The sequence below is a fragment of the Diachasmimorpha longicaudata genome, chromosome 4 (genome assembly GCF_034640455.1).
Source record: "Diachasmimorpha longicaudata isolate KC_UGA_2023 chromosome 4, iyDiaLong2, whole genome shotgun sequence".
In the NCBI taxonomy this organism is placed as follows: domain Eukaryota; kingdom Metazoa; phylum Arthropoda; class Insecta; order Hymenoptera; family Braconidae; genus Diachasmimorpha; species Diachasmimorpha longicaudata.
In genome coordinates this window covers 8,340,876-8,363,581 of record NC_087228.1, presented here as the reverse complement: position 1 = coordinate 8,363,581, position 22,706 = coordinate 8,340,876, and the positions used below count along the sequence as shown (strand labels likewise).

At 40.6% G+C, this 22,706-nt stretch overlaps 5 protein-coding genes across 10 annotated transcripts; 3 read left to right on the top strand and 2 right to left on the bottom strand.

The window, feature by feature from the left end:
* Positions 1-107: 107 nt before the first annotated feature.
* On the top strand, positions 108-5,035 carry LOC135161629 (CSC1-like protein 2). Of its 2 annotated transcripts, XM_064119357.1 has the most exons (6): positions 108-597; positions 753-879; positions 1,308-1,525; positions 1,624-2,173; positions 2,254-3,008; positions 3,262-5,035. In XM_064119357.1, exons 1-6 carry the CDS (start codon positions 575-577, stop codon positions 3,869-3,871), a joined length of 2,283 nt encoding a protein of 760 aa, XP_063975427.1. In that variant the 5' UTR covers positions 108-574; the 3' UTR covers positions 3,872-5,035. The 2 variants fall into 2 exon arrangements, with proteins under 2 accessions (XP_063975427.1, XP_063975428.1); XM_064119358.1 differs by lacking the exon at positions 753-879.
* A 60-nt stretch (positions 5,036-5,095) lies between these two features.
* On the bottom strand, positions 5,096-11,319 carry LOC135161620 (histone-lysine N-methyltransferase NSD2). 3 transcript variants are annotated; one of them, XM_064119339.1, is made up of 5 exons: positions 10,851-11,319; positions 9,738-10,107; positions 7,956-9,554; positions 5,819-7,863; positions 5,096-5,711 (listed from the first exon to the last, which is right to left on the bottom strand). In XM_064119339.1, the coding sequence occupies exons 1-5, from the start codon at positions 11,034-11,036 to the stop codon at positions 5,535-5,537; spliced, it is 4,377 nt and encodes a 1,458-aa protein (XP_063975409.1). In that variant the 5' UTR covers positions 11,037-11,319; the 3' UTR covers positions 5,096-5,534. The 3 variants fall into 3 exon arrangements, with proteins under 3 accessions (XP_063975409.1, XP_063975410.1, XP_063975411.1); XM_064119340.1 differs by having other exon boundaries at positions 7,956-9,530; positions 10,851-11,317; XM_064119341.1 differs by lacking the exon at positions 10,851-11,319 and adding an exon at positions 10,603-10,682.
* Positions 11,320-11,403: 84 nt separating this feature from the next.
* Positions 11,404-13,474, top strand: Wcd (wicked). Its single transcript, XM_064119381.1, has 4 exons — positions 11,404-11,658; positions 11,724-12,023; positions 12,158-12,701; positions 12,766-13,474. The coding sequence occupies exons 1-4, from the start codon at positions 11,600-11,602 to the stop codon at positions 13,396-13,398; spliced, it is 1,536 nt and encodes a 511-aa protein (XP_063975451.1). The 5' UTR covers positions 11,404-11,599; the 3' UTR covers positions 13,399-13,474.
* A 206-nt stretch (positions 13,475-13,680) lies between these two features.
* LOC135161640 (deformed epidermal autoregulatory factor 1) lies at positions 13,681-16,171 on the bottom strand. Of its 2 annotated transcripts, none has more exons than XM_064119388.1 (4): positions 15,651-16,171; positions 14,970-15,437; positions 14,320-14,778; positions 13,681-14,253 (listed from the first exon to the last, which is right to left on the bottom strand). In XM_064119388.1, exons 1-4 carry the CDS (start codon positions 15,900-15,902, stop codon positions 14,053-14,055), a joined length of 1,380 nt encoding a protein of 459 aa, XP_063975458.1. In that variant the 5' UTR covers positions 15,903-16,171; the 3' UTR covers positions 13,681-14,052. The 2 variants fall into 2 exon arrangements, with proteins under 2 accessions (XP_063975458.1, XP_063975456.1); XM_064119386.1 differs by having other exon boundaries at positions 14,970-15,461; positions 15,651-16,170.
* Positions 16,172-16,604: 433 nt separating this feature from the next.
* On the top strand, positions 16,605-22,705 carry LOC135161633 (longitudinals lacking protein, isoforms H/M/V-like). 2 transcript variants are annotated; one of them, XM_064119370.1, is made up of 6 exons: positions 16,605-17,150; positions 17,253-17,602; positions 17,929-18,282; positions 18,442-18,571; positions 21,576-22,093; positions 22,324-22,705. In XM_064119370.1, the coding sequence occupies exons 2-6, from the start codon at positions 17,291-17,293 to the stop codon at positions 22,600-22,602; spliced, it is 1,593 nt and encodes a 530-aa protein (XP_063975440.1). In that variant the 5' UTR covers positions 16,605-17,150; positions 17,253-17,290; the 3' UTR covers positions 22,603-22,705. The 2 variants fall into 2 exon arrangements, with proteins under 2 accessions (XP_063975440.1, XP_063975441.1); XM_064119371.1 differs by lacking the exons at positions 21,576-22,093; positions 22,324-22,705 and adding an exon at positions 19,639-21,434 and having other exon boundaries at positions 16,606-17,150.
* The last annotated feature ends 1 nt before the right edge of the window (position 22,706 follows it).

Genomic DNA, 22,706 nt, shown 5'->3' with positions numbered 1-22,706 from the left:
TATGTGATTGGAAAAGCCAATAGATTTCGTATTTTGTCATGACTCATTCAATCTCCAACCTTCACGTTTCGAGGCAGAAGATCTCTAGCAAACAAATTTGATAGAATAGTCTGGTTTTGCAACAAAAATAATTGATGGGTAATTCATGTCATGTCCTGTTTACAACAGTTTTTATTATTCCTTTTACAAACAATGAATTTTTCTAAAAAACTTTATGTTATTTAAAGATTATCATTTTACTTATTTATTTTTTTAAGTATTATTATTATTGTTATTATTATTATTTAAGTTCATTGTACACGTGTCCCTTTTTCCTACGATGCCCTTTATTTAAACTGTGCCCTTCCTCGCTGTCACTTTCCCTTCTGCGCACGCGCAGTGACTCGAAAATGTCAAATTAGGTTAGATCAAATATTTGGAGAAGTACTGGTGTGAGTTGTGTTGAAAAAAGCAAACAATAAAGACGTAGAGAACAAGGCTCTTGAACAATATGTCAAGTTGACGCCAATTTTTACATAGAAATGTTGTCATTGTGCAGTGACGTTGTATAAATTAACCAGTTAATTATTGCAAAATGCCTTTCGAGGATTTTCACAAGTGAGTAATTGTGATATTGTTAATTGATCATTACTCGTCATTACCGCTTTGGAAATATCAAAATAACTTTCACTACTGTGGGGCAATCATGATTCGCAGTGAAATCCGTTGGTGATGTGTTTTTTCATTTATTCACGAATTATTTATTGTTGTAGCGGTAGTTATTACGAGCCACCTTCATCAGCTACATGCATCACTGTACCCAGGCACAATGTGACTATCATACCTGACGTTTATGCTGGCATTCCAGCGAATCTGCTACTGAATTTGATAGGTTTTTTGGTACGACAATGTCCTTCATGATTTTTTTATAAACTGGCGAAAATTGCCAGGGTTTTCAGTAATTGATGGAAATCAGTCGACAAGGCCGTGAATTACAAGTCAATTTGAAGCTAATGGTTTGAGTAATTACTTGTGGAATATTTTGATAGAAAAACCTAAGGCTTTTTATGAGGAATGCGGTTGGAAATCTATTGTAGTTTTGATGTACTTTTTTTTATTGTTTGAAGAAGTTTCTTGCCATTCGCTGGGGAGAACGTTTATGACCGAAGAGTTACGGTTTTTCTATTCTTTCAAGTGATTTTTCAACTTGGAGTAGCGCAATAATATTTATGTAGAAAACTCTTTAGTTCTCATAATGTTTACTGGAACTCAATATTCAGGAATTTTTTATATGCGAATTTGTTGATGAGCAGAAATTTTCTTCTCAGAGTTTAGTCATACTCTTTGGATTACTCAGAAAGAAAGCATGGAATTATGGGAGACTCGCCCTTCTCCATAAAAGTGATAACAGATGGATGGAATTGTTTTATGGAGATAATGATGGCATTGAGGCTGATGTGACGGCGGTAGAGGCGTCCATTAATACACAATTATCACAGATTGACAGGGGGTTCTTTTCGTGGATTGTCACGGCATTTAGAGTCACGTGAGTACTAAAAATAATATAATGTTTTAGAAATATATATCAAACCCGGGATTAAATTATCAGTCCTTCAATTAAACATTAAAATCATGGACTCGCAGTGACAAGGAGCTATGCCGTCGTGCAGGACCCGATGGCCTCCTGTACATCTCCTTCCAGCGTCACATGATAATTCTCACAGCCATGATGACAGTCGTTTCTCTATGCGTGGCATTGCCAATAAACTACTCAGGCACAATGCGCGATTCCAACGAGACGTTCAGTCACACGACTCTCTCGAATCTCGAGCCCACGTCCTCCTGGATCTGGATTCATACGATAATCGTCCTGGCGTACCTTCCTATCGGCAGTTACGTGATGCGACGCTTCATAAAACAGGTGCGAAATGCTCGTCCCTCGGGGGAATTGGCAGCTAGAACTCTCCTCATCAGCGGAATACCCAAGCACCAGTGCAACGTGGAGGGCCTTGCACGGTACTTCCAGGAGGCATTCCCAACCCTGACTGTGGAGAATGTCACATTGGCGCATGACATTCGCCGGCTGTTGGCTTTGAATGCCGAAAGAGACTGTGCGGAGCAGGCGAGACTCTACTGCGAGAGTTACAACAAGAAGAAGGAACCTCTGAAGCTCTATCCCTATCCGTGTGGCCAGGTGAGATATTTTTTTATTAATTTTTGCAGGTGTGAGGGAATTTACTAGAACAACAGTTCTTTGAGCTTTCTCTACTTTAGGTAATCGGTTGCTGCTGCAAAACCGTCGATGCTCTAGAGTTCTACACAACCGAAGAAATTCGTTTGACAGCTCTAGTCGAAGAAGAGCGTAAAGTGGCCCTCTCTCAGCCCCTCGGGGTGGCTTTTGTAACCCTGGGGACCCCAGGAGCTGCGAGGACAATGCGCAGATCCCTACGTTCAGCCTCTACAATCAAGTGGATTGTAGATTACGCCCCTGCCCCGTCCGACATCTTCTGGGAGAATCTCTGCATCCCCAGACCCTGCTGGTATCTCAACGCAGTTCTCATCAATCTCGCCTTGGGGATAACCTTGTTCTTCCTAACAACGCCTGTCTACATTGTCTCAATTCTCAACAAAATTCCAATCTTCCCAAAGCTCATGAGTCTCAGTCCAGTTTTGTCCTCCTTCCTTCCCACTGTTTTGCTAGTCAGCATTGCTGCCCTCATGCCAGCCCTCGTTGGGCGGTGCGAGACTATGGTCAGACACTGGACAAGGAGTGGATTGAACAGGGCTGTCCTCAGGAAGACTCTCATGCTCCTACTCCTGATGGTGTTGATTTTACCCAGTCTTGGGCTGACGAGTGCCGAGGCAATTGTTGATTTCAAGGCTGGTTTGTGGAATCAAACCAATCGATGGGAATGTGTCTTCCTAGCTGATCAGGGGGCATTCTTCGTCAATTATGTCATCACAGCTTCACTACTGGGATGCGCCTTGGAGCTTGTTCGTTTCTCCGAACTAGCTTTGTACACTTTCAGGTCAGTTAGACTTTATTAAAGATACTGAATGAAAAAACCTAACACATAATCTCTTATTGAGGACTTTCGAGGCAATCTTTCCCATTTTTAAATGTTATTTCCAACTCTATAAAACCTATTCTATTGGATTGGTGAAGCCCTAGAGAATTCTTCAGCAAATGATGTTTTTGTTCTAGTCTATAATGTCATAATTTATTTATTTCCACAAGTTGTCCAGAATCAAATAATTTCAGGATAAAATGTACTTTTTTAGATTGTGCATCGCTAGGAGTCGAGCTGAAAGGGTTCACGTCAGGAAGGCAGTCCTCTGGGAATTTCCTCTGGGGGCTCACTACGCCTGGGTACTTCTTGTGTTCTCAATGACGACAGTCTACAGTGTCAGTTGTCCCCTTATTACACCTTTTGGACTTGTTTACATGCTGGTAAAGCACGTGGTGGATCGACACAATTTGTGCTTTGCCTATGGACCCAGTGTGGGAGGCGGACAACTGGCCAGTGCTGCCGCTGGAGCTGCAGGAGCTGCTCCCATACTTGCCCAGACAACTTTGCTGGCGCTGGGGTTGGTCAGGAGGGGACTCTCTCCACTGGCTGCTCTCCAGCTGAGTGGCCTCGCTGCGAGTATCCTGGGACTCGTCACTGGCGTCACTCTGCCAGCTTCCAAACCCAAGGTTCAACCTCCTAAGAGAGATATGTCCACTGGACAGAACTTTGTGGCTCCAGTATTGAGGAAGAAATTCGGGAATTGCATAGGGGAAGAGACCATCTCTCCTTCCAACTCGGAACTGACTATGTCCACGGATAGGAGTCCTGGTAGCCCGGAAAACCCGAGGTTGTATCAGAATTATGGAAGAGATAACTGCTGAGGGGTGATTTTTTTTGAGGATCATTCGTCTAATGATGGAGTTTGTTTAAAGTTCCGTTAGAGTATTTCACGTACGAAAATTTAATTTCAATAGAAAATTCTGTTGAACTTTTTAGTAGTAAAATATTTAATAAAAAAGTTGTGTTGGAAAAATCAACAGACTTTAAGATTTTTATTTAATCATTCGTTAAAATATTCTCAATAAAAATTCATCGACTCAAGTTTCTAGGTTTTCTCGTTCGGTTGTTCAAAGAACTGGATATTTATGACGAAGGATCCCTATAAAAAATATCTCAATAGTCAAAGTTGCTTGAAACAATGCAATTTCATCAAATTTCCCGGTACAAACGGGAAAAATTCATTAGAACTTTTTACGCATTTTTAATGAGGTTTTGATTGTAAAATTAAAAAAAATTGAATGGATAGAAGAAATATTTTTTCATAAAAATAAGTATTATGACATCACAAGAAATTTTTTTGTATTCGTCTCAATGTAAATATTTATTTTAATGACCATTTTAAAGTGACACTTCAGTGCTTGAAGAATAACAAAACTAATGATATTATCTCTCTCTGGATTCATTCAGCAAGGTTGTTCAAGCGATATTTATGGATATTTGTTTATTTGAAGAGAAAAAGTTGATAATTCTTCATTTCTCCTCTCTAAACAATGTAGTCCACCAAATTAATAATTGAGAATAATATTAAATGAACGAAGTAAAAATTTCGTTGGACGAATAGAAGTTGTAAAAAATCGTCAGTCCCATTATAAAGTTAATATCAACCTGAAAAATCCCTCGTGACTTCCGAAAATGAACATAAGAATTCAAAGAACTTTGAGATCTGTAAGACGGCTGTAATATATATTATATATATTTATGTAAACTGTGGAGTACTCAAATTTACCACAATCCCTAATGCTACATACTAATGAAGTTGATTGTGTCTGTTCATTTTTTGTTTATTAGTATTAAAATGCTCTATTCTCGTACAAACTGTATTACCCAATTTTTCGAAAAATTTTATTGTAATTCTATGACCGCAGAATTCTCGTGATTCATGCATTAATTTCTTAATTATTTATTAATGTAGCTTATGTACTATTAATTAGATTTTTAAGTATACCCGTGTACATAATATTATACAATAAACCACGCACTCAAAAAAATATATATTTTTTCATTGAACAACTATAGGAGGTTTTTAAAAAATATATATTCACAAATTATAATTTCAAGATAAAATTCTTTTATTCTCCAAAATTGTGTATTGAAAATCGAGTTCGTTTTCCCTACTACATTAACTCACTAAAACCGCTACAATAATACTAATTGGTATAAAAAAGGTGTCTTATTAATCGCCTCGAGACAGATTTGTCCCCTAGACCCTAGGATTCACAGTTTCATTATATGAAAAATAACTAAATTATGCATAAATCTTAAAATAATTGACAACATATTCAATCATAATGTATAAATAAGAGATATGTACATCGAAACGACGTCGAAATCTTGAATCAACGAAAATAATTTTCCATTTTGGGCAAAAATTCAGGCAAAGATACGAATAAATCTAAATATCAAGTATTGATGATCAACATTACATCATGATTTCGACTGACAAATTTTTTTATCGAGACCTTATTAATTATCAGGGCAGTATATTCAGGATCGCACCGCTCGACCGACTATTCGATGCATCTGGTGATTTCTCAGTGTTCTCCTTCTTTTCACTGAGGCTGGTACAATGTCCTCTTCCTTTACGTCCATTCCATCGATATCTTCGTCCTCTGGTTTTATATCGATTTCCTCGTCTCGATCGTCTTCATCACTCAAGTCGATCTGTACAAAAATCATTGGTCCGTAACAATTAAGTACCTATATATAAAATAAAAGCCAAAAATACTCTGGCTAATTCTCAATTTTATTATTTACGTATGATTGTTTACCTCAATAATGGAAACTCTCGGTGGAAAGACGTCTTCCCCATTAATTGAGCCATCAGAATCGGCCAATAATGAGGCTGTGTCAAAGTCCTCATCAGAGTCAACCTTCGTCTCAGTTATCGATAAAATATCATCGTCCACCTCCACAACATCATGTGTCTCTTGCTTCTTCATCTCAATCTCTTGAACTTCATCCTTAATCTCAACTTTGTCATTATTGCCACCACCCTCTTCAACCTCAATCACTTGGGAATTACTAACATCACTTTCTGATTTAGATTTACGATTTTCTACAGGTTTATCTTTAGTCATTTCTGCAGATTTGTCTGCAGGAATTGTTTCATCAGCCTTAAGATTTTTATGTTCTGCAACGAGGGGATCTTCGGGTTTCTGAGGCCTCTTCTCCGTCGTTTTCTCCTCTTTTTCCACCTTCACATCCTCTTTCTCCTCTTTTACATTCTCTTTTTCTTCTTCTACATCCGCTTTCTCCTCTTTCACGTCCTCTTTCTTAGCCTCTTTCCGACGAGATCGTTCACTTTCTTGACTCATGAGATGCGTCGTAATTGCATGACTTCTCAGACTCCCTCCAGTAGCTTCTGTCTCTCTAGAGTTGACCTCCGAATTATCATCAGGATTTTCGCTCTCCCCTGTCGCATCTCCTAGACTCTCTCTTTCATTCTCCCCCATAGAATTCTTATGCCTCTTACAAAGATACCCATTCTTATCCTTCTTTTCAATCATCTTACCTTCCAAATGATTTTGACAATAAGCAGTGCTGCATGACAAACACCGAACAGAAGTCCTCTTCTGGCAGTCTGCGCAATGATGCCAGGGACACCTCAATCTCCGCACGTAGTTTTTCTTCAAACACTTGGCATGATACCTCTTGTGGCATGACTTCATTCCACACTCGACAAAGTTATCGCCAGAAATGACATGCCCGCACTTCCAACATTTATATATCTTCTTCGATCTCCTCTGCTTCTTCACTTTTTCAGGTTCAGCCTTAAACTCCTGGGCGACTTGCTCCACTGGACTCGACTGAGGCTTCTGAGCTTTGAGTCCAATGTATCCAGAACAGTTGGAGGCACCACAGAGACAAGGTTTCTTCGTCTCTCCCTCAGTAGCTAAATTATAATTGAACGTGAGTTCCTCCCCCTTTTCTATATCCTTCAGAGCAAACAGACCAATCCTTGTGTCACCATTGACAGTCCACTTCTGTGTCTCGCAGTTGGGTTGACACGAGTGATTCATGAATCTGCTGAGATTCCCCTTGGGCTCCGCATCGATTGTCCTGTAGTTGTCAATGGTCAGGAAATAGTAATTCTCATTTCTCAATTCTTTCTTTCTGTGTAGCCTCCTTTTGTACTCAGCCTCGTCGATCACTTCTCCGACGTATTCAATGACAAATTGCCCTGATTTTATGGCCTCTAGGGTTTTCAAACCCCATCCCCGACCAGCGGTGTGGAATGGCTCCATCAGAGGATATTTCCTTCTCACGAAGGACTGATTATTGCATTTGGCACCTGCTGGGCAGATTGTTGGATTGCACTCGATCGAGAGAATTCGGTTGAGACAGTCACTGTCTGGGGAGCAGGGATGCTCCCACTTGCCATCACACTCACAGGCAACATCAACCTCCATCTCCATTGGTTTTACATTTCCAACAGGTTTGTTTACACGTATCTTAACGTAAGGAGGAGGCCTCAGATTTTTCGATTCGTCCTCTTTGGCAGCTACTCTCTCGTTCTTCACTTGCTGATGCAACTCGTTGGCCTCTACTACAGCCTGTTTGTAGGCGTCATCCACTGTTTTTCGTCCCATACTGTTTCTGGCGCAGGTATCGCCTTCTTGATACAGGAAGACACGACCTCGATGCACCCAATAGTAATTCTTCGTACCCAGAAACATCACGCAGAATTCACCAGGACTATGGGAGACTGCTGTGAGATTTGAAGGAATCTCTTGGGGATAGCATATGCGAGATGGCCACCATCTGTAGTTTCCTAACTTCACCCACACTACTTCTCCGTAGAGCGGAAGCCTACCTGTGGTAGAAAAGAAGAGCGAGGGTGTTAGATAGTGATCAAGGGGAGATTGCTTCAGACTAAGAAAAAAATTATGTTCAGTCTAAACTCACCAGTTTCGCAGTCTTCACAGATAAAAGCTCCATCAGGAGCGTCAATCCCAAGACATTCCGGATGAAACGATGTGGGACAAGTATCACAACAGATGAGTGAACCCCCCCTCGTGCAGAGAAAACACCAAGCCGCATTCAACGGAGGATGAGGGGCAACATAATGTTTAGGACAAATAACCTGCGTACTGGTAAGTATCTGAGAGCCAGCAGGTAGACACTGAACACTAGCATGATAAGCAGAAGGACACCTGACGCACCTCGCCAGTTTGTCATTGGTAATTCGCGTGTGATGATTTTGAGGATTATCTGATATACACGTATGGCACATGTGATAGGGACAAGTCAGTCGTCCCCCATGCCAATGTGACTGTGGCCACATTGTGAGACACTTGGAGTGATAGTGCCTGCCACAAGTGGCCACTGTACATCTGATCCTCTCGTCTTCTCTCTCATTACAAATAAAACAAGCTGGAGCAACACCAGAGAGGCAGTCAATGCACTTGAAATTCTCCTCTTCGAGACTGTCATCCTTGGATTTTTTCTGAGGCTCTCCACTGCCAGTCGATGCACTGTCAACCGTGTCCTCCTCACCTTCACCCTCGGACTCGGATTCCCCAGGCTTGACGCATTTCAAGTGGAAGTAGGAGTAGCAAGGACCCTTGCAACGTGTCAAATTCCCTGTCTTCTCGCAAATCTGGCAGACTCGTTCAGCCTTAACTCCCTTGAAGAGATTCATGAGTTTTGGACGTTTCACGGGGTCCAGGATGATGTCCATCTTCTCTTTGCTCTGCTCTTTGGATTGATCCTTGGACCCTTTGGACTTACGAGTTCTGGGGGTGGACTCCTCGTGAGTCGTCTCCCCGTTAGGACTTGACGATTTCTCCTTCGTATGGAGATCGTTAGAACCGGCCTTGTATTTACTACGGAAGTAGACACTCATCCCGTCCCATATTGTCTGCAAGTACTGTCTGATCTCTTCCTGGCTTCCATCAGGCACATAGCCCTTGTCGTCTTTGTGCACATTATAGTAGTTCTCAAAGTCCTCGTTGGTCTCTGCTTTCGTTCTCCGTCGTCTTTTGTATTTTCTCACTGTTGATGACTCGTCACTAGAGTCTTTAATGCTTGATGGAGGTGTTGGTGGAGTTTCTGTCGTCAGATTCGTATCGTCGAAGGATTTCGTTCGTGATTTTATCGTCTCCAAGTCTTCGTCTATGCTCTTTCGGATTAAAAATTCGTCCAGTCGAGGACGCTTTGCTGCTGACTCATGAGATAATCGTGGACGTCCACGCTTTCGCTTTGGTGCTATCGCTCGTAATCTATCGGTAATTTCCATTGGGAGGAGAACTTCAGCTTCCGATACAGCTGTGTCCCATTTTTGTTTTATCACGGTTTTAACAACGAAACCAGCATAAAATTTTGTGCATTTTTTTCTGCCTTTCAGAAGCTCCATTGCGAGATCATTAAACTGTTTGAGACCCTCAAATTTCATCAGAGAGTTCTCATTCACCCAGTTGTGACGACCGTTGTCACCGAAATAGGTGACGTGGACCATCTTTATTATTCTTTGGCCAAAGGCTGCAGGCAGATATAAAGGATTTTCTTTTGAAAATCATTTTCAGAGAAAAATAAATAGGAAAGTCAATATTAATATTGTTGAAACTTATAAAAGGTAACTTAAAAAATATAAAAAATGTCATGCGATTTTTTAGTCTCGACTCCCGAAAAACTATCAACCGCGAAATAATTATTTCAAAATATTGAAAATTTTTTTTTTAAACTTACGTTTTCGTTTCAAATGAGTATCATCCGTGAGATCCACCGTGACAATGCACGGCCAATACGGATAATTACTGACGTGTGCCCACGCTAATTCCCCTACACCCCATCGGCTATCATTCGAAGGTTTGTCATCATCTCTGGAGTCCCCATTCATATCGTCCAGCATAAACTCTCTAGAATCTGGCACCTCGGACTCTGGAGTATCGGGGGGAGACTGTTGTTTAACTACATTAGCTTTTTTCTCCGGTCCTTCAGGTTTTAATTTTTGCGTTTTGGGAGTTTCTGGAATTGTGCTACTTTCCGATCGCCCGGCATCAACTAGTGCTGGAGCTGGTGGAACTGTCACTGGAGGTGTCTTGGGCGTTTTTATTGACTGCAAAACATTGTAATTCGTTTCAAAATTTAGCTAATGAGAATATATGGTTCCACTTGGGTGGAAAATCATGAGGAACTTCTGACTAATTTAGAAGCCCGAAGGGTTCAACTGAACGTTTTCAATGGCCAATAGCTAGAAATCGGTAGAGTGAAATCAAGAATTTTTCTTTTTGTTTTGAAAGCATTTCTCTACAATTTCGCCGGAGATTTGACTGATGCTAATTGTATCGTTCGATTACGAGATATTGACGGCTGAATTAGATCATTTTTTTGCTTGACGGAACAACATTCACAGTCTTGTCACGTCATATGTTAAAAAAATCGTAGAAAATTGTTTTAAAAATTTAAGGAATACCCCTCTAAGTCCAAAATGGGTATTTACACCCTCTAAATTTCTTATTCCCATCACAAAAAAACCCCTGAAATCACCACGAACAACTGTACGACTGTTCTTCGAATCACCAACCAATAGGAACTTCCAAGTGCAAAATACCTCTGATCAAATCAGACAATTCACTTTCGTTCCCAAAATCATACTTTTCCCCATGAGTTCTTCCTCTCCCCAGCCAAAAAAACATCTCGCTCTCCCTCCAAAATGGTCTCCAACAATCCAATCACCATAAAAATAAACCCCCTCGCCCAACAAAAACAACTCCCCCTAACGTTTTCACTTTTTTCCAACCGCCCAAACAAATGAATCCACACACACCCCCACATCCCCGACAAACCAAATAAACTTACCTTAGCCGTTACATCCTCCGCTGAATGAACTATTTTAACAGCTCTCCCATACCTCGTGGTGATGCCATTGATACCAGAATCCATATTTTTAGCTAGCTTGCTCGTATCCCCTGGAACGAAGCACCCCTGCACGGGTACGTCTGACTGATTATCCTGATCAGGCTCTCGGACAACGGATCGCGTCATCACTCCAACTCCTCTCGATCATAATCCAAAATCAAAAAGCTACGGTAGTTCGTTCTATCACTGATCCAACAACTGAAATTTTATCGGTTAGAGTTCAGGCGAATGCGACTCGATAGACGTATCCCACTCCTGGCTGTCCGATTTATTAGGCTGTTGTGGTGGAAAAATGGAGGAACGTGTTAATTTGATCGATTGTAATTCGCGATTCGGTGGATTATTCCAGGGCCTGGGAGAGACTCGGATCATTCAATTATAAGGATTGAGGTGAATATTGTTGAATTGTACAGCACAAGTCTCGAACCCGGAGGTGGGAGAATGCGTTTCCCGCTATTTCAACTATTCATAACCTCAATGAAAGGATGCGGCGACATGATCGACAGGGCTCCCGCACTGAGACTTTTTGGAGAAAATATCCCTAGGAACCTTTTGGTCAGTTTGGTTTCTAGATTTTATTTTCCATATTTAAAAGCAGGTTCCCGTGAAATGGAGAACAACACGTGAGGTTTTGTTGATTTGCGGCTCATGATTTAGAGAGACTTGTGAAGTTTTTGAGGGGTTTTATCATGTCAGGGCCACCAGTGAAGAAGCAGAAGGTGCTGTATGACGCAGAGGAGGAGGCCAGGTATGTGAATATTTTTGTAATGGAGTGGTGGAGTGTGAGGGATACCTCATTGTGGATTTTTATAGGTTAGAGAGGGTAGTCTTTGGAGATGGCCAGGATGTCATCGAGAAATTGCTCGGTGAGGATGAGAAGGAGTGGGCTTGTGTTGAGGAAAGCGGTGAGTCTGATGGAGCTGAAGACGCAGAGAAAGAAGAGACGGATGAGCCACCTGGGGAGGAATCGAGGAGGTCTGGAGGAGAATCAGAATCATCTGGAGATGAATCTGACGGTGAAGTTGAGAATGGTGAGGGTTCTGGAGCTGAATCTGTGAAGGACGAGGAGGAATCTGAGGCTGCATGGGTTGATCCTGACGACAAAAGCTACAGGTAATTATATACATTTTTTTAATGACAAAAAATTAGACGTAATCCATGAGGAAACTTGATGATCGATATTCAGTGATAAAATCAATTTGATGAGCCAAAGCAATGAATAGAATCATTTCTATCAATAATTTCAGATTGGAAGATGCGACGAATCCCAGACTACATGTAAAGTATCGCACAGAGACATATCTGAAAGAATATCTCCAGAATAAATTCACAAAACTAGTTGGCACCCCGAAATGGGCGGAGATAAAAACTCAGCAGGAAGAGGACTCGGACTCCGACCACGAAATACTGAAACACAGCAGTCATTTGGCCCCAGTGAAGACGAAAAATTTGGCGAAAGGACTGATTGAGATCAAAGCCCTGAGGACTATTAATAATGAGACACAGAATGAGGGCCCCTTAATCACGAACTTGAGATTCCATCCTACGTCGACTGTGGCATTTGCCACTGGTCTCTCTGGGATCGTCTCTTTATTTCAAATTGATGGGAAGGAAAACAAGAAGCTGCAGAGTATTAAGTTCGATAAATTCCCTGTGAATAGCGCCAGGTTTTTGAAGGATGGTACTGAGATTATCTTGGGATCTCGGTACAGGAACTACTGCCAGATCTACGATCTGATGAGTGGGAAGACGTATAAGGCACAGTTGCCACATAATGTGACGAATGCAAAGGTATTTTCGCAAATTTATAAATCATTGTTGGGAAGAATAAAATTAAAAAATTTCTTTATTCCAGAATTTTGAAGTTTCACCGGATGGAAAAATAATAGCAATAGCTGGAAAAAATGGAGAAATTCATCTGCTCAATGGTCTTACCAAGGAATTAATAACAACAATACAAATGAACAGAAGATGTTCATCGATGGCCTTCACCCCAGACAGTAAAACCCTTATAACTCATGGTGCGAGTGAAGAAATCTACATTTGGGACATGAACACCAGGAGATGCACTCACCGAGCGGTGGACGACGGTTGTCTGGCCGCAGGTGCACTTGCAGTTTCCCCCAGTGGACAGTTCCTAGCGACTGGCAGTAAACAGGGAGTCGTCAATGTCTACGACGTGAAGACAGTAATGGGAAACAGATTTCCACAACCCTTGAAGATAGTCCTCAACTTGGTAACTCCCATAACCTCCCTGAAATTCAACCCTACGTCTGAAATCCTGGCTATGGCATCGCAGTTCAAGGAGAATGCCTTCAAGATGATGCATCTGCCTTCGTTAACTATCTTCTCGAACTTTCCTACCTTTCAGACTGTTATGCATAATCCAATGGACATTGACTTCTCGCCTAACAGCGGATATCTTGGCATTTCGAATAATAAGAACAAAGCATACTTGTACAGACTCAAACATTTTGGAAATTATTAAAGTAAATGAACTATTTTTATTCCAATTTTTATGGAGAGTTGATTCATTACGTTGTAATAAATATTTTTCACTAATAGTTAATGATTTTCACTATTTACCAAATTGACATTAAAATCCTATGTAAAAAACAAAACCAATCACGGAGATTATCGATTATTTCATAGCTATGATCGATCATTTAACAATTCGTCATTTGATAAATGCAAAACTGACATCAACATCGCACCTGCGGTGGCACTAACATTCATAAATGATGAAATAGTATGAAAAATCAAAAGGAAATACCAGATGTGCAATTTGGTTTTTTTATTTTCTAATCTATCACTTTCGTGTGGCCGCGTGATAACACCAGATTTCAAAGTTCCGCAAGGTATTTTCAGTTACCTCAACCTTAAGTCAACATGAAAAAATTATGAGCTAAAAATGTTTTTAGACTCATCTATATCTATGTAATCGTGAAAGAATTATATTTCGGCTTATCGTAAAATTCTCTTCCATCATAGAAATTATATTTATATACAAAGGGTTCGCCTCTTTTAGCTGAATCGATGATTTTTGTCTAATTACTCTCTTAGGATTAATCTATGCATCGTCGTTAGTCTGAAGATGAAGTGGAGTGGAATCTCCAGATGGATGATCGATGAGAACCATCAACTATTGGTCGTCACCGCCACGTGCCAGTGCCCCAGTGTCAGCGCTGCTGCTCTCCACGATTAACATTACTGTTTCAGCAGCACCACGGACACATTCCACTTGGTGGCTTCCCCAATCCTTTCTCTGGCAAAATGTTGAGCAATAGGGAGTACGCCTGCATAACGAGCACTCGGCGTACGCCTCACGGTTACAATTCGCACACTGAAAATTGTTGTTAAATAATTTCTGTGCAGTTAAAAATGTATAACTCGAAAAATGTATAATTACCTTTTTATTATGAGAGTTGGGTGCTGGCTGTAGTCCGACAGTCTCAATGACATCTCCCCTTCCCCCTAACTGAGCCACAAGTGCCTGTTCCCTTCTCAGCTGTCTATTGACCTCCCTGGCCTCCTCAACAGATCTTTTGAACTCATATGAGAGCTTGAGCATCTTCGTGGACATGTCATCCAACTTCTTGAAGACATCATCGGTCTGTCCGTTCTCAGTGTGAACCGTTGATATCACTTGATCAGCATCACCTGCGTGGTGCACCTCGAGGCCGTCTGCTGAAACGTACTGTGGCCATACGTCTTTTGTCTCAACAGCTGCGTCGTTATCACTCTCGTCGTTATTGCTACCGTCTCGGGAATTATCACTTTTTATTTTTCGGGATGGTGTCTCACCGTCGGAGGCTTCTCGCGCTCTTCTTCGGCGCTTGTATGGGATAAACAGACGAACTGGACCTGTCTGCATATGAATGAAAAATTTTATACGAAAAAAAAAACAGGAGATTTTCTATACAATTAACTAGGAGATTGATACAAGTAGTGGTGGTGGATCTCAAAAAAAAATTTAGAATTTCCAGATAAATGAGAAAGAAGTGAAAGAAGGAAAGAAAGGAAAAATAAATAGACCAGATCAAAATAATGATAACTCACCGCGCTGTCGTCATCGCAACAAGCAGCACATGTGCATGAAGTGGCATGTGGCTTGAGAATATTTTCGTCGATGAGTGTTTGCAGACTCCTGCCTCCAAACCTGATGCTCCTCTTCCAGTCCTTGCTACTGGCCCTGCCACATGCTGCCTCGAACTCGCTCGGTGTGTACCAGTCATTACCCAGTTTGATGCATCTCCCTCTGCCCCCCGAGCCAAAGCGACTCTTGTGGAGTTCGGCATTGGTATTCTTGCACCTCACTGGGAGGACTCCCAGGTTGGCTGATTCTGACCAGCTACAGATCGATTGCGAGTTGCCTGTGGTAACGTGAATTTGCTCGGTTTCCGTCTCTTCGGGGCTGTTCTGAATGACGATGTGAGTTGCCTTGAGTTCCCCATTCCAACGCAGTGGATCAGCATCTTTGTCGTGCCTTGGCTCGCAGATGAAGCCGTTGTCCACGCAGAGCATTTGCTTGAATTCACCAGACGTTGGAAGCTGCGAAGGTGAAGTAATTTATTCATTTGTATATGAGGGGAACCCTTTTATAATGAAAAATGACTTCTTCTAAAACATCCTCCCAAGAAATAATCTAATTGGTAACAACAACTGGTGATGCTCGGAGAATCACTAGGAGCCTCATCGCCAGGAGCGTCTCAAGTTCATGAGCCTGATGATGCTACATACCTGGAGGCCATCGGAAGTGATGACGTTGAAGGTGGTGCCATTGCTTGAATTGGACACTCCAATGATGGAGCCAACAGGCAATGATACCGGTACACCCTGAACACTTGGTACTGTAGCAACATTAGTAGCAACAGCAACAGGATGGGCTTCGTGTTCAGTCGACAAACTGGACGCCTCCTCGGTCTCGCTCGTTAACGATTCGGACATGTCCGGTAGCACAGCGACACTTTCCGATGTTTGATTCTCTTCCATTTTCAGCTCACCCCCGTCCACCGCACAATCGTTTTTACACACTAATGGCGTCAACAGAACAATCGACAATATGGGTCGAGGGTTTAATCATTCGCATAGGTACTTGTTTTATCGTGTATTGGGGGAAAGAAATGGCGGATATATATTGGTGACGAAAGCGGCCATAGGAATGCAGGGCTGCAGTGCTGTACAACACGAATTAGGTGGAATACCAATGGGATTGTCTGGGGGAGAAGACTCCATTCGGAGAGCTTTTTTGTAGCAGTAATCTGCCTTAGCGTTGGTCATTCCTGTGGGGGAGCGCTACTAGAGCGCCATTTTGGGGAATTCTTGGCGGCGGGAAATTTTGAATTTATCAGTAACACTTTCTATTTTTCGCGATATCTGTGAAGTGCATTGTTCGGAGAGGTAATGGAGGTTATGCACCAGTCTATGAATTTTATTTACACCAATTTATGTACATTTTCCAAGCCGATATTAGAAAAAATGAGAACTAATTTGTCGGTCCGATGTCCTATCTCATTCAGCTTATCCTTTTTATAAAAAAAAAATGCCTCAACAGATTTTCTGCTAGCAACAATTTATAAATTTCTGTGTAAATTTAAATAATGTTGTATTATCCCTCTAAAACCCCTATATTTTTTCGTCACCATCCGCCAATAAGTCAGAATTCTTCGTGTCCTGAGACAATGACTTTGCTCCCATTCAAGAGGGGCAAACGTTTCCCCAAAAGCCGACCTCCGCCTGGTGTATTGATCATCCCTCAATTTATGAATATCACAGTTTGGCATTTACCAATAATCCCCCTCCCCTCGTTACAACAACAGCCGAAAACAATCGTCAGTGTTACAATAAATCCAATAACGCCAGATGTCGAGTAACGAATGAATTATCATTGTATTTACGACGCAATAGGGCCACGTTCTATCGTTCTTCTTATGACGTCACTGTCCGCGAGTTACACAAGCGTCATCGGTCAGTCTATTTGATAAATTTAGCAAACAACTGAGAAAACAGCGAGTTGAACTTAGTTTTCCTATTTTGTGGTAAATAAAGTCATCATTTTTTGACTGCTATCGTCGCCGAATACTGTTGAATCAGTTTGACAAGTGAAATTTCCTTGAATTGCTCTTGGCCAGTGAAACATTACAGAGTGAATTCATGTGAAAATAATTAGACATTTTTTCCGATTTAATTTATGGAGAATATGTGAAAAGTTGACGAATTTCCGTCGTCAAGGAAAAAAAGGTATTGAAATCGGTTTTGTTTTTTTTTTAATTTCATTTTATTTTGATTTTTTGTTAGACAGTTGTGAAATATTGTTGATTACATTGTGGGGTTGAGTTTCAGGTTTTGAAGAACAATTGTTTGGAGATCGAGGGGTAATAATGTCGATGCAACAATTCTGCCTTCGTTGGAATCATCATCAACCGAATTTCATATCTGTTTTTTCAACTCTCTTGAGCAATGAGACTCTAGTTGATGTGACGCTTGCAGCTGAAGGGAGACACTTGCAGGCACATAAAGTAGTGTTGTCAGCTTGCAGCACGTACTTTCAGTCACTATTTACGGTCAATCCATGCCAACATCCTATTGTTATACTGAAGGATGTGAAATTCTCAGATCTCAAGATTATGGTGGATTTTATGTACTATGGGGAGGTCAATGTTTCTCAGGATCAATTGCCATCTATTATTAAGGTAACCATTGCAGGTGCATGGAAAACATTCAATGTCTCTCGTATTTCTTGGGAAGATAAGGAACGAGATTGTTTGATGTAATTTCATCAGTTTTTTGATCCAATTTGTGGGGATTTTAAAAACCCAGGGCTTTAAGGAATGCTAATGGAGTTGCAATAGCTAAACAATTAAAAATATTCTTCAGTGCTAATTTCCTTAAGCGATGGTTGAAATTTGAAATCGCTTTCCTCGAAAAATTCTGAAATTAAGTTATGTCACCTCGTTTCACGCTATCCCAAATTGAATTAACAACTCATTTCCCGACGTCAACCATTTGTTTCCCTCAGACTGCGGAGAGTTTAAAGATCAAAGGTCTCGCCGAGATGCACACAGCGTCATTAACGAAGTGGCCAAGCGGTAGTTCAGAGCCGAGCGATGGAAACAGGGGTGAATCTTGCTCACCTAGTTCATCACCAATGTCACCATCCTACAGGAGAAAGCGATTGAGGAAGACGTCAACTGGTTCCACGTCTGGATCAGGAGACAAACAGGAGGAAGTCAGTGAAATAACTCTTGTTGCTACGAATATCGTCAAACCGGAGCCACTCATTATGACACAAGAGAGTGGTGAGAATTTGAGGCGTCCTATTAATACCAACACTGAGTCACAGGGGAGTATCGATGAGGATCAAATATCAATTGTAAGTTTACAGGTATTATTAATTAGTGAATTCAACGATTGCACTTATAAAATCCCATTTATGCTACTAAAAATCTATTTATGCTCTCATAAATATTTTTAAAAATTGAACTAGAGTGGAAATGAATTAAATAAAAACATTGCCTACATTATTTTTCAGATGAGCAACATGGAGAGCAGTACAGCAACGACACCCGCCCAAAGTGAGACTTCCATGCAGGACGTGAGTCAGCAATCAGGGACAAATGTACAGAGTTCATTATCATCAGGGCAGACATCAGCACATCAAGGTGAGCCCAGCAATAATAATTCATCTAATTTCTTTTATTCATTTTCCTTAGAAAAACCAATAAAAAATTAATGAATAATTCGTTCAATTTTAATGAACCTCACCATTCACCACAAATTGGTTTCACCAGTACATGCATTATTATCATGAAAACCCTGATAATTATTCCCGCGTCCACAATGACAAATCTCCCGTATTTTGTACCTCGTGTATCTTAAGCTCTGAAAATCCAAGAGGGAACGACTCCAGTCGATTAGTCTCCCACCTGCATGCTAACGAAATAAGCTCAATTGTGTAATATATGCTGGCACAGATGCGTTCAAGTATGTTGCACAACGGAATCAACAGACGTTTGACATGAATATAGAGCGAATTAATCAAATAAATTGAACTATCGAAAAATTATGAAATAATTTCTACCAGTGTTTTGATGGCACACAGATACATAGCACACCTGAATATCAAGTGTTCATTGAGTGAGTCATGGAGTGTCTATGTGTGCTTTCTCTTCCGTCACACGTATGAAAATTTTGAATAGAAAACTTAAACGTTTTTAAAAATAATTCTACTGTAGTTCTATTTTAATTGCATCAAAAAAATGATGTTTTTTGCGTCATTCTTTCGATAAATATTTTCTAATAAAGAATAGTCTTCAGGTGATAATTTTTACTCTAGTTAGTTATACTTTACTCTATTAGATTTTTCCTAGAGGAATTTTTTTTTAATCACGTTTTTATCTGTTAATTTCATTGGGAAAACGATCAAAATTTCTGAAACAACATTTCATATTTCTCCTAAATTCTTTCATACGTGCGACACAGTCTAAAATTTAAAAATCCGTCTCCAGGAACAACAGAGCAAACTAATAAAAACTAGTGCTTGAGTATGTATCTGTGCCATGCCATATTCTTATAATGTTCGCTTTGAGAATCACCTAAGACGAAATACAATTTCAGTACTGTTAAAATCAAAGCAACGAAAATAGTTAGAAAAAGAAAAACTTGAATTTTTATTTATTGAAAAAATAAAACTGAAATAGAAAAAAAAATGAATTGCTCTGTTCCACAGGATTGCAATGGACAATCATGGAGCACACGTATCCACGTTTCGCTCTATCCTCGTGTCAAACGAATCTGTCGATTCAAGCATCATCGGCATTCACAACCCCCGAAATAACAGCATCATCGAGCATCAATGATCAGTATCCTGGTACAAATACCCCAGGCTCGAGTTGTGCATTAACGAATTATACGAGTCCAACTCATGGAGGACTGCAGCCATCGTCAAGTGGTCCATCGCCATCGGGACAGTGTACAAATACATGTCAGAGTCCTTGTGCTAGTCCACAAGCAACAGTCAAGAGAAAGAGATCGACAAATCCCCAGGCAGATGAGAATTTCATCAGGGCTTTGGATGCCGTTCGTTATGGGGGCATTGGTTTTTGCAAAGCGGCAAGAATGTTTGGAGTTAATAATCGAACACTGTGGCTCGAGTACAAGAAGAGGGGCTATCCCAATAATCGTCCAAGTCTCAAGTCCAGGGTCAAACAGGAGGCACCCACTTCACCACCACCAGCGCCAACATCACAGCCTGTTAACTCACAAAGTCCTACACCAATGGGACCTCCTAGCACTCCTCACAGCACACATAATACTCTCAATACTCACACCATGCTCACTGCACACAGTCCACACATGCTCAGCAGCTATGTGGATACCAGGCATAATGATTACTCATTGCCCAATACTAATATGCCCATTAATTTACATGGAGTTAATTACAATGCCATGTGAAATGATGCGTTCTCTTATGTGTACAAATAGGGGGAGCTTTTTGAGGTCTGGGGAGAGAGTGAAGCTGAGAATCTGTGAGATAATTTTGTAGAAAATGGTTTACTAGAATTCAATTATGGATAAATATTGGGTGGACCTTTTTTGCAATTTATGAAATTATCGATAAAAAGGTCCCTTAACATTTTTCTAACCACCCACACCATCGATTCAAGAATTTTCAAGATCGAGAATTCTGAAAGTTTCACTCTCACGTTTTCCTATTTCTTCTTCGTCAGAAAAGATATTGTTTGTATGTATAGGAGAAATTCGGATTTTATCCCTCATTTTTTCATCGGGTTATCCCTTCGACTCTCTGCAAGATTTAATTTCTACTCCTCCATTATAAAAGCTCTCATCATTTTACTTCCTTCCGTGCTTAACCATCCATCGCAGATTACATAGTAAGTGTAAAAAAAACTTCAAGTTTTGTAAAGAATTTTTCCTGGTGATTTACATTAATGTCAACTATATTTCACTATTCCACATATTGTACGTCTGTTCTGGAGTCTTTCATACGGTATTCTATTGTTTACAATATTATACTTTCGTACATTGATATTTCGACTTTTTAAAAAAAAGATGTGGGTGGGCGAGGCAACCGATGATAATAATGAAAGAGAAATCATTTCACGTCTACTGGAAATAGTAATTTTGAATCGACGTTGGATTTTTTAGAAGTCACAAAATCAATCAGTTGTCTCGACGGAATCAATCGCACCGGTTGAATGATACTCTATATAATAATTAAATACGATTATCCTAATGAACAAGTATTAGACGCGTGAGGTATTAAACGAAAGAGACGTGAATAAATGACTTAGAAAATTGAGTTCATTTTATTTGTGTCACTATTGATGCCGATTAGCGATCAGTAAAATGATCATTGTGAATGATTATTTGTTGATCAATCGCACTCAATAATGCTGACAATAAATTATCGTGATTAGTCGCACCTCTTTGGATTCAGTTGCGTCATTATTTATTAATTGTAATGGCAGTTTATATTTAATAAAAATGATAAAAATTATGGAATTATTTGGGTTTAGCAATTCATCGAAATGTTTCTATTTTCCCAACATTTATTAATTTTCTTTTCAATTTTTTCAATTTGAGATGTCGTTTACAATGAAAAAAATGCACTGGCCTATCATAATTATTGGCGAATTCTTCTAGCTTATCAAGGAAAAGTGGAAACAAAGAGGGGCCGATTGCTTTTGATGCGTCAACAACCAAGAGTGAAAAAAGATCCAGAACCAGGATACCCCTCCCCTGACAGTGAACCCGGCTCTCCCAGAATCGTCCAATCGCCCCATCCAGTCACCCCCATTCTCAATCTTCCAACGCAGAGTCCAATGGAGACTGAGCCAAACTCTTCGAACCAGAGTTTACTCACTACGACGACATGTACGAATCTCCTGACTGTTCCCCAGCCCTCGTATCTTGTGAAACAGCACTCTCATCCGCTCCTGCCGAGCCAACAACAGGGTTCCTCAGGGAACTACAGCGGGTGGATGCAGAGGCAGCATTCCAATCCGGAATATCCGGGAAGATCGTCCAGTCCCAGTATGTCTGTTGATCCTCTTCCGAGGATTAAGATCGAGGGGGGACCTGGCGATGGGAAGGACAACAGCTCAGCGAGTAGACTGAGGATCATTCCTGCTGAATTTTTAAGAAGTTCCTCGACACCACAGGTACTGAATTTTTATTTAATTTTATAATTTATGGGTGAAGGACTCAAGTGATTCATTTGAACTGGAACTTTAAACAACAAACGAAAAATATTTCAATCGTCAAAGGGAATTTTTTCAGTGGGAATTCTTCAGGATAAATTTACTTTGAATTTTATTGTGAACAGAAAATAAAAATTGTACAGTGAAAAGAGCTGGAAAAATGATATCTATGAATTTTCGTCTCTCATCAGATGGGAACGAGTTCCAGTTCATCAGAGCCTCGGCCCCGCGAGGGAACGAGTGATCAACGTCTTGGTCACTGTCCAGTCCAGCGTCCTGGTCCAGCCCTGGGTTGCAATCACTGTTGGAACACCGTTGATGCACACGGACGTACCCTGAGACGCAAAACAAAGTATCACTGTCCCGAGTGCCAGATAAATCTTTGCATTGTTCCCTGTTTTCAAGAATTTCACGAACGTCCACGTGACAATTCCACTGTTAAAACACTACCAAAAACTAGCTCAATCTAATGAAACTAGCTACAATGCGAATAAATTTTCTCATGAATGATAAAACTGCATATCACTGTGGCTAGAATCAAAAAAATATGAAGAATATTTTGATGATAATACCT

Excerpts from the sequence above, each read along its gene's own strand:
- LOC135161633 (XM_064119370.1), top strand. The coding sequence starts at position 17,291 with ATGTCGATGCAACAATTCTGCCTTCGTTGGAATCATCATCAACCGAAT. Across the intron at positions 18,283-18,441 it reads ATGAGGATCAAATATCAATT|ATGAGCAACATGGAGAGCAG; the intron begins GTAAGTTTACAG and ends ATTATTTTTCAG. Across the intron at positions 18,572-21,575 it reads GCAGACATCAGCACATCAAG|CTTATCAAGGAAAAGTGGAA; the intron begins GTGAGCCCAGCA and ends GAATTCTTCTAG.
- Wcd (XM_064119381.1), top strand. The coding sequence starts at position 11,600 with ATGTCAGGGCCACCAGTGAAGAAGCAGAAGGTGCTGTATGACGCAGAG. Across the intron at positions 11,659-11,723 it reads GACGCAGAGGAGGAGGCCAG|GTTAGAGAGGGTAGTCTTTG; the intron begins GTATGTGAATAT and ends GGATTTTTATAG. Across the intron at positions 12,702-12,765 it reads ATAATGTGACGAATGCAAAG|AATTTTGAAGTTTCACCGGA; the intron begins GTATTTTCGCAA and ends TCTTTATTCCAG.
- LOC135161629 (XM_064119357.1), top strand. The coding sequence starts at position 575 with ATGCCTTTCGAGGATTTTCACAA. Across the intron at positions 1,526-1,623 it reads GTCACGGCATTTAGAGTCAC|TGACAAGGAGCTATGCCGTC; the intron begins GTGAGTACTAAA and ends ATGGACTCGCAG. Across the intron at positions 3,009-3,261 it reads CTAGCTTTGTACACTTTCAG|ATTGTGCATCGCTAGGAGTC; the intron begins GTCAGTTAGACT and ends GTACTTTTTTAG.
- LOC135161620 (XM_064119339.1), bottom strand. The coding sequence starts at position 11,036 with ATGACGCGATCCGTTGTCCGAGAGCCTGATCAGGATAATCAGTCAGAC. Across the intron at positions 9,555-9,737 it reads TACTCATTTGAAACGAAAAC|AAAATCCTTTATATCTGCCT; the intron begins GTAAGTTTAAAA and ends GATTTTCAAAAG. Across the intron at positions 7,864-7,955 it reads CTGTGAAGACTGCGAAACTG|GTAGGCTTCCGCTCTACGGA; the intron begins GTGAGTTTAGAC and ends TTTCTACCACAG.
- LOC135161640 (XM_064119386.1), bottom strand. The coding sequence starts at position 15,902 with ATGGAAGAGAATCAAACATCGGAAAGTGTCGCTGTGCTACCGGACATG. Across the intron at positions 15,462-15,650 it reads TCACTTCCGATGGCCTCCAG|CTTCCAACGTCTGGTGAATT; the intron begins GTATGTAGCATC and ends TCACCTTCGCAG. Across the intron at positions 14,254-14,319 it reads CCAACTCTCATAATAAAAAG|TGTGCGAATTGTAACCGTGA; the intron begins GTAATTATACAT and ends AACAATTTTCAG.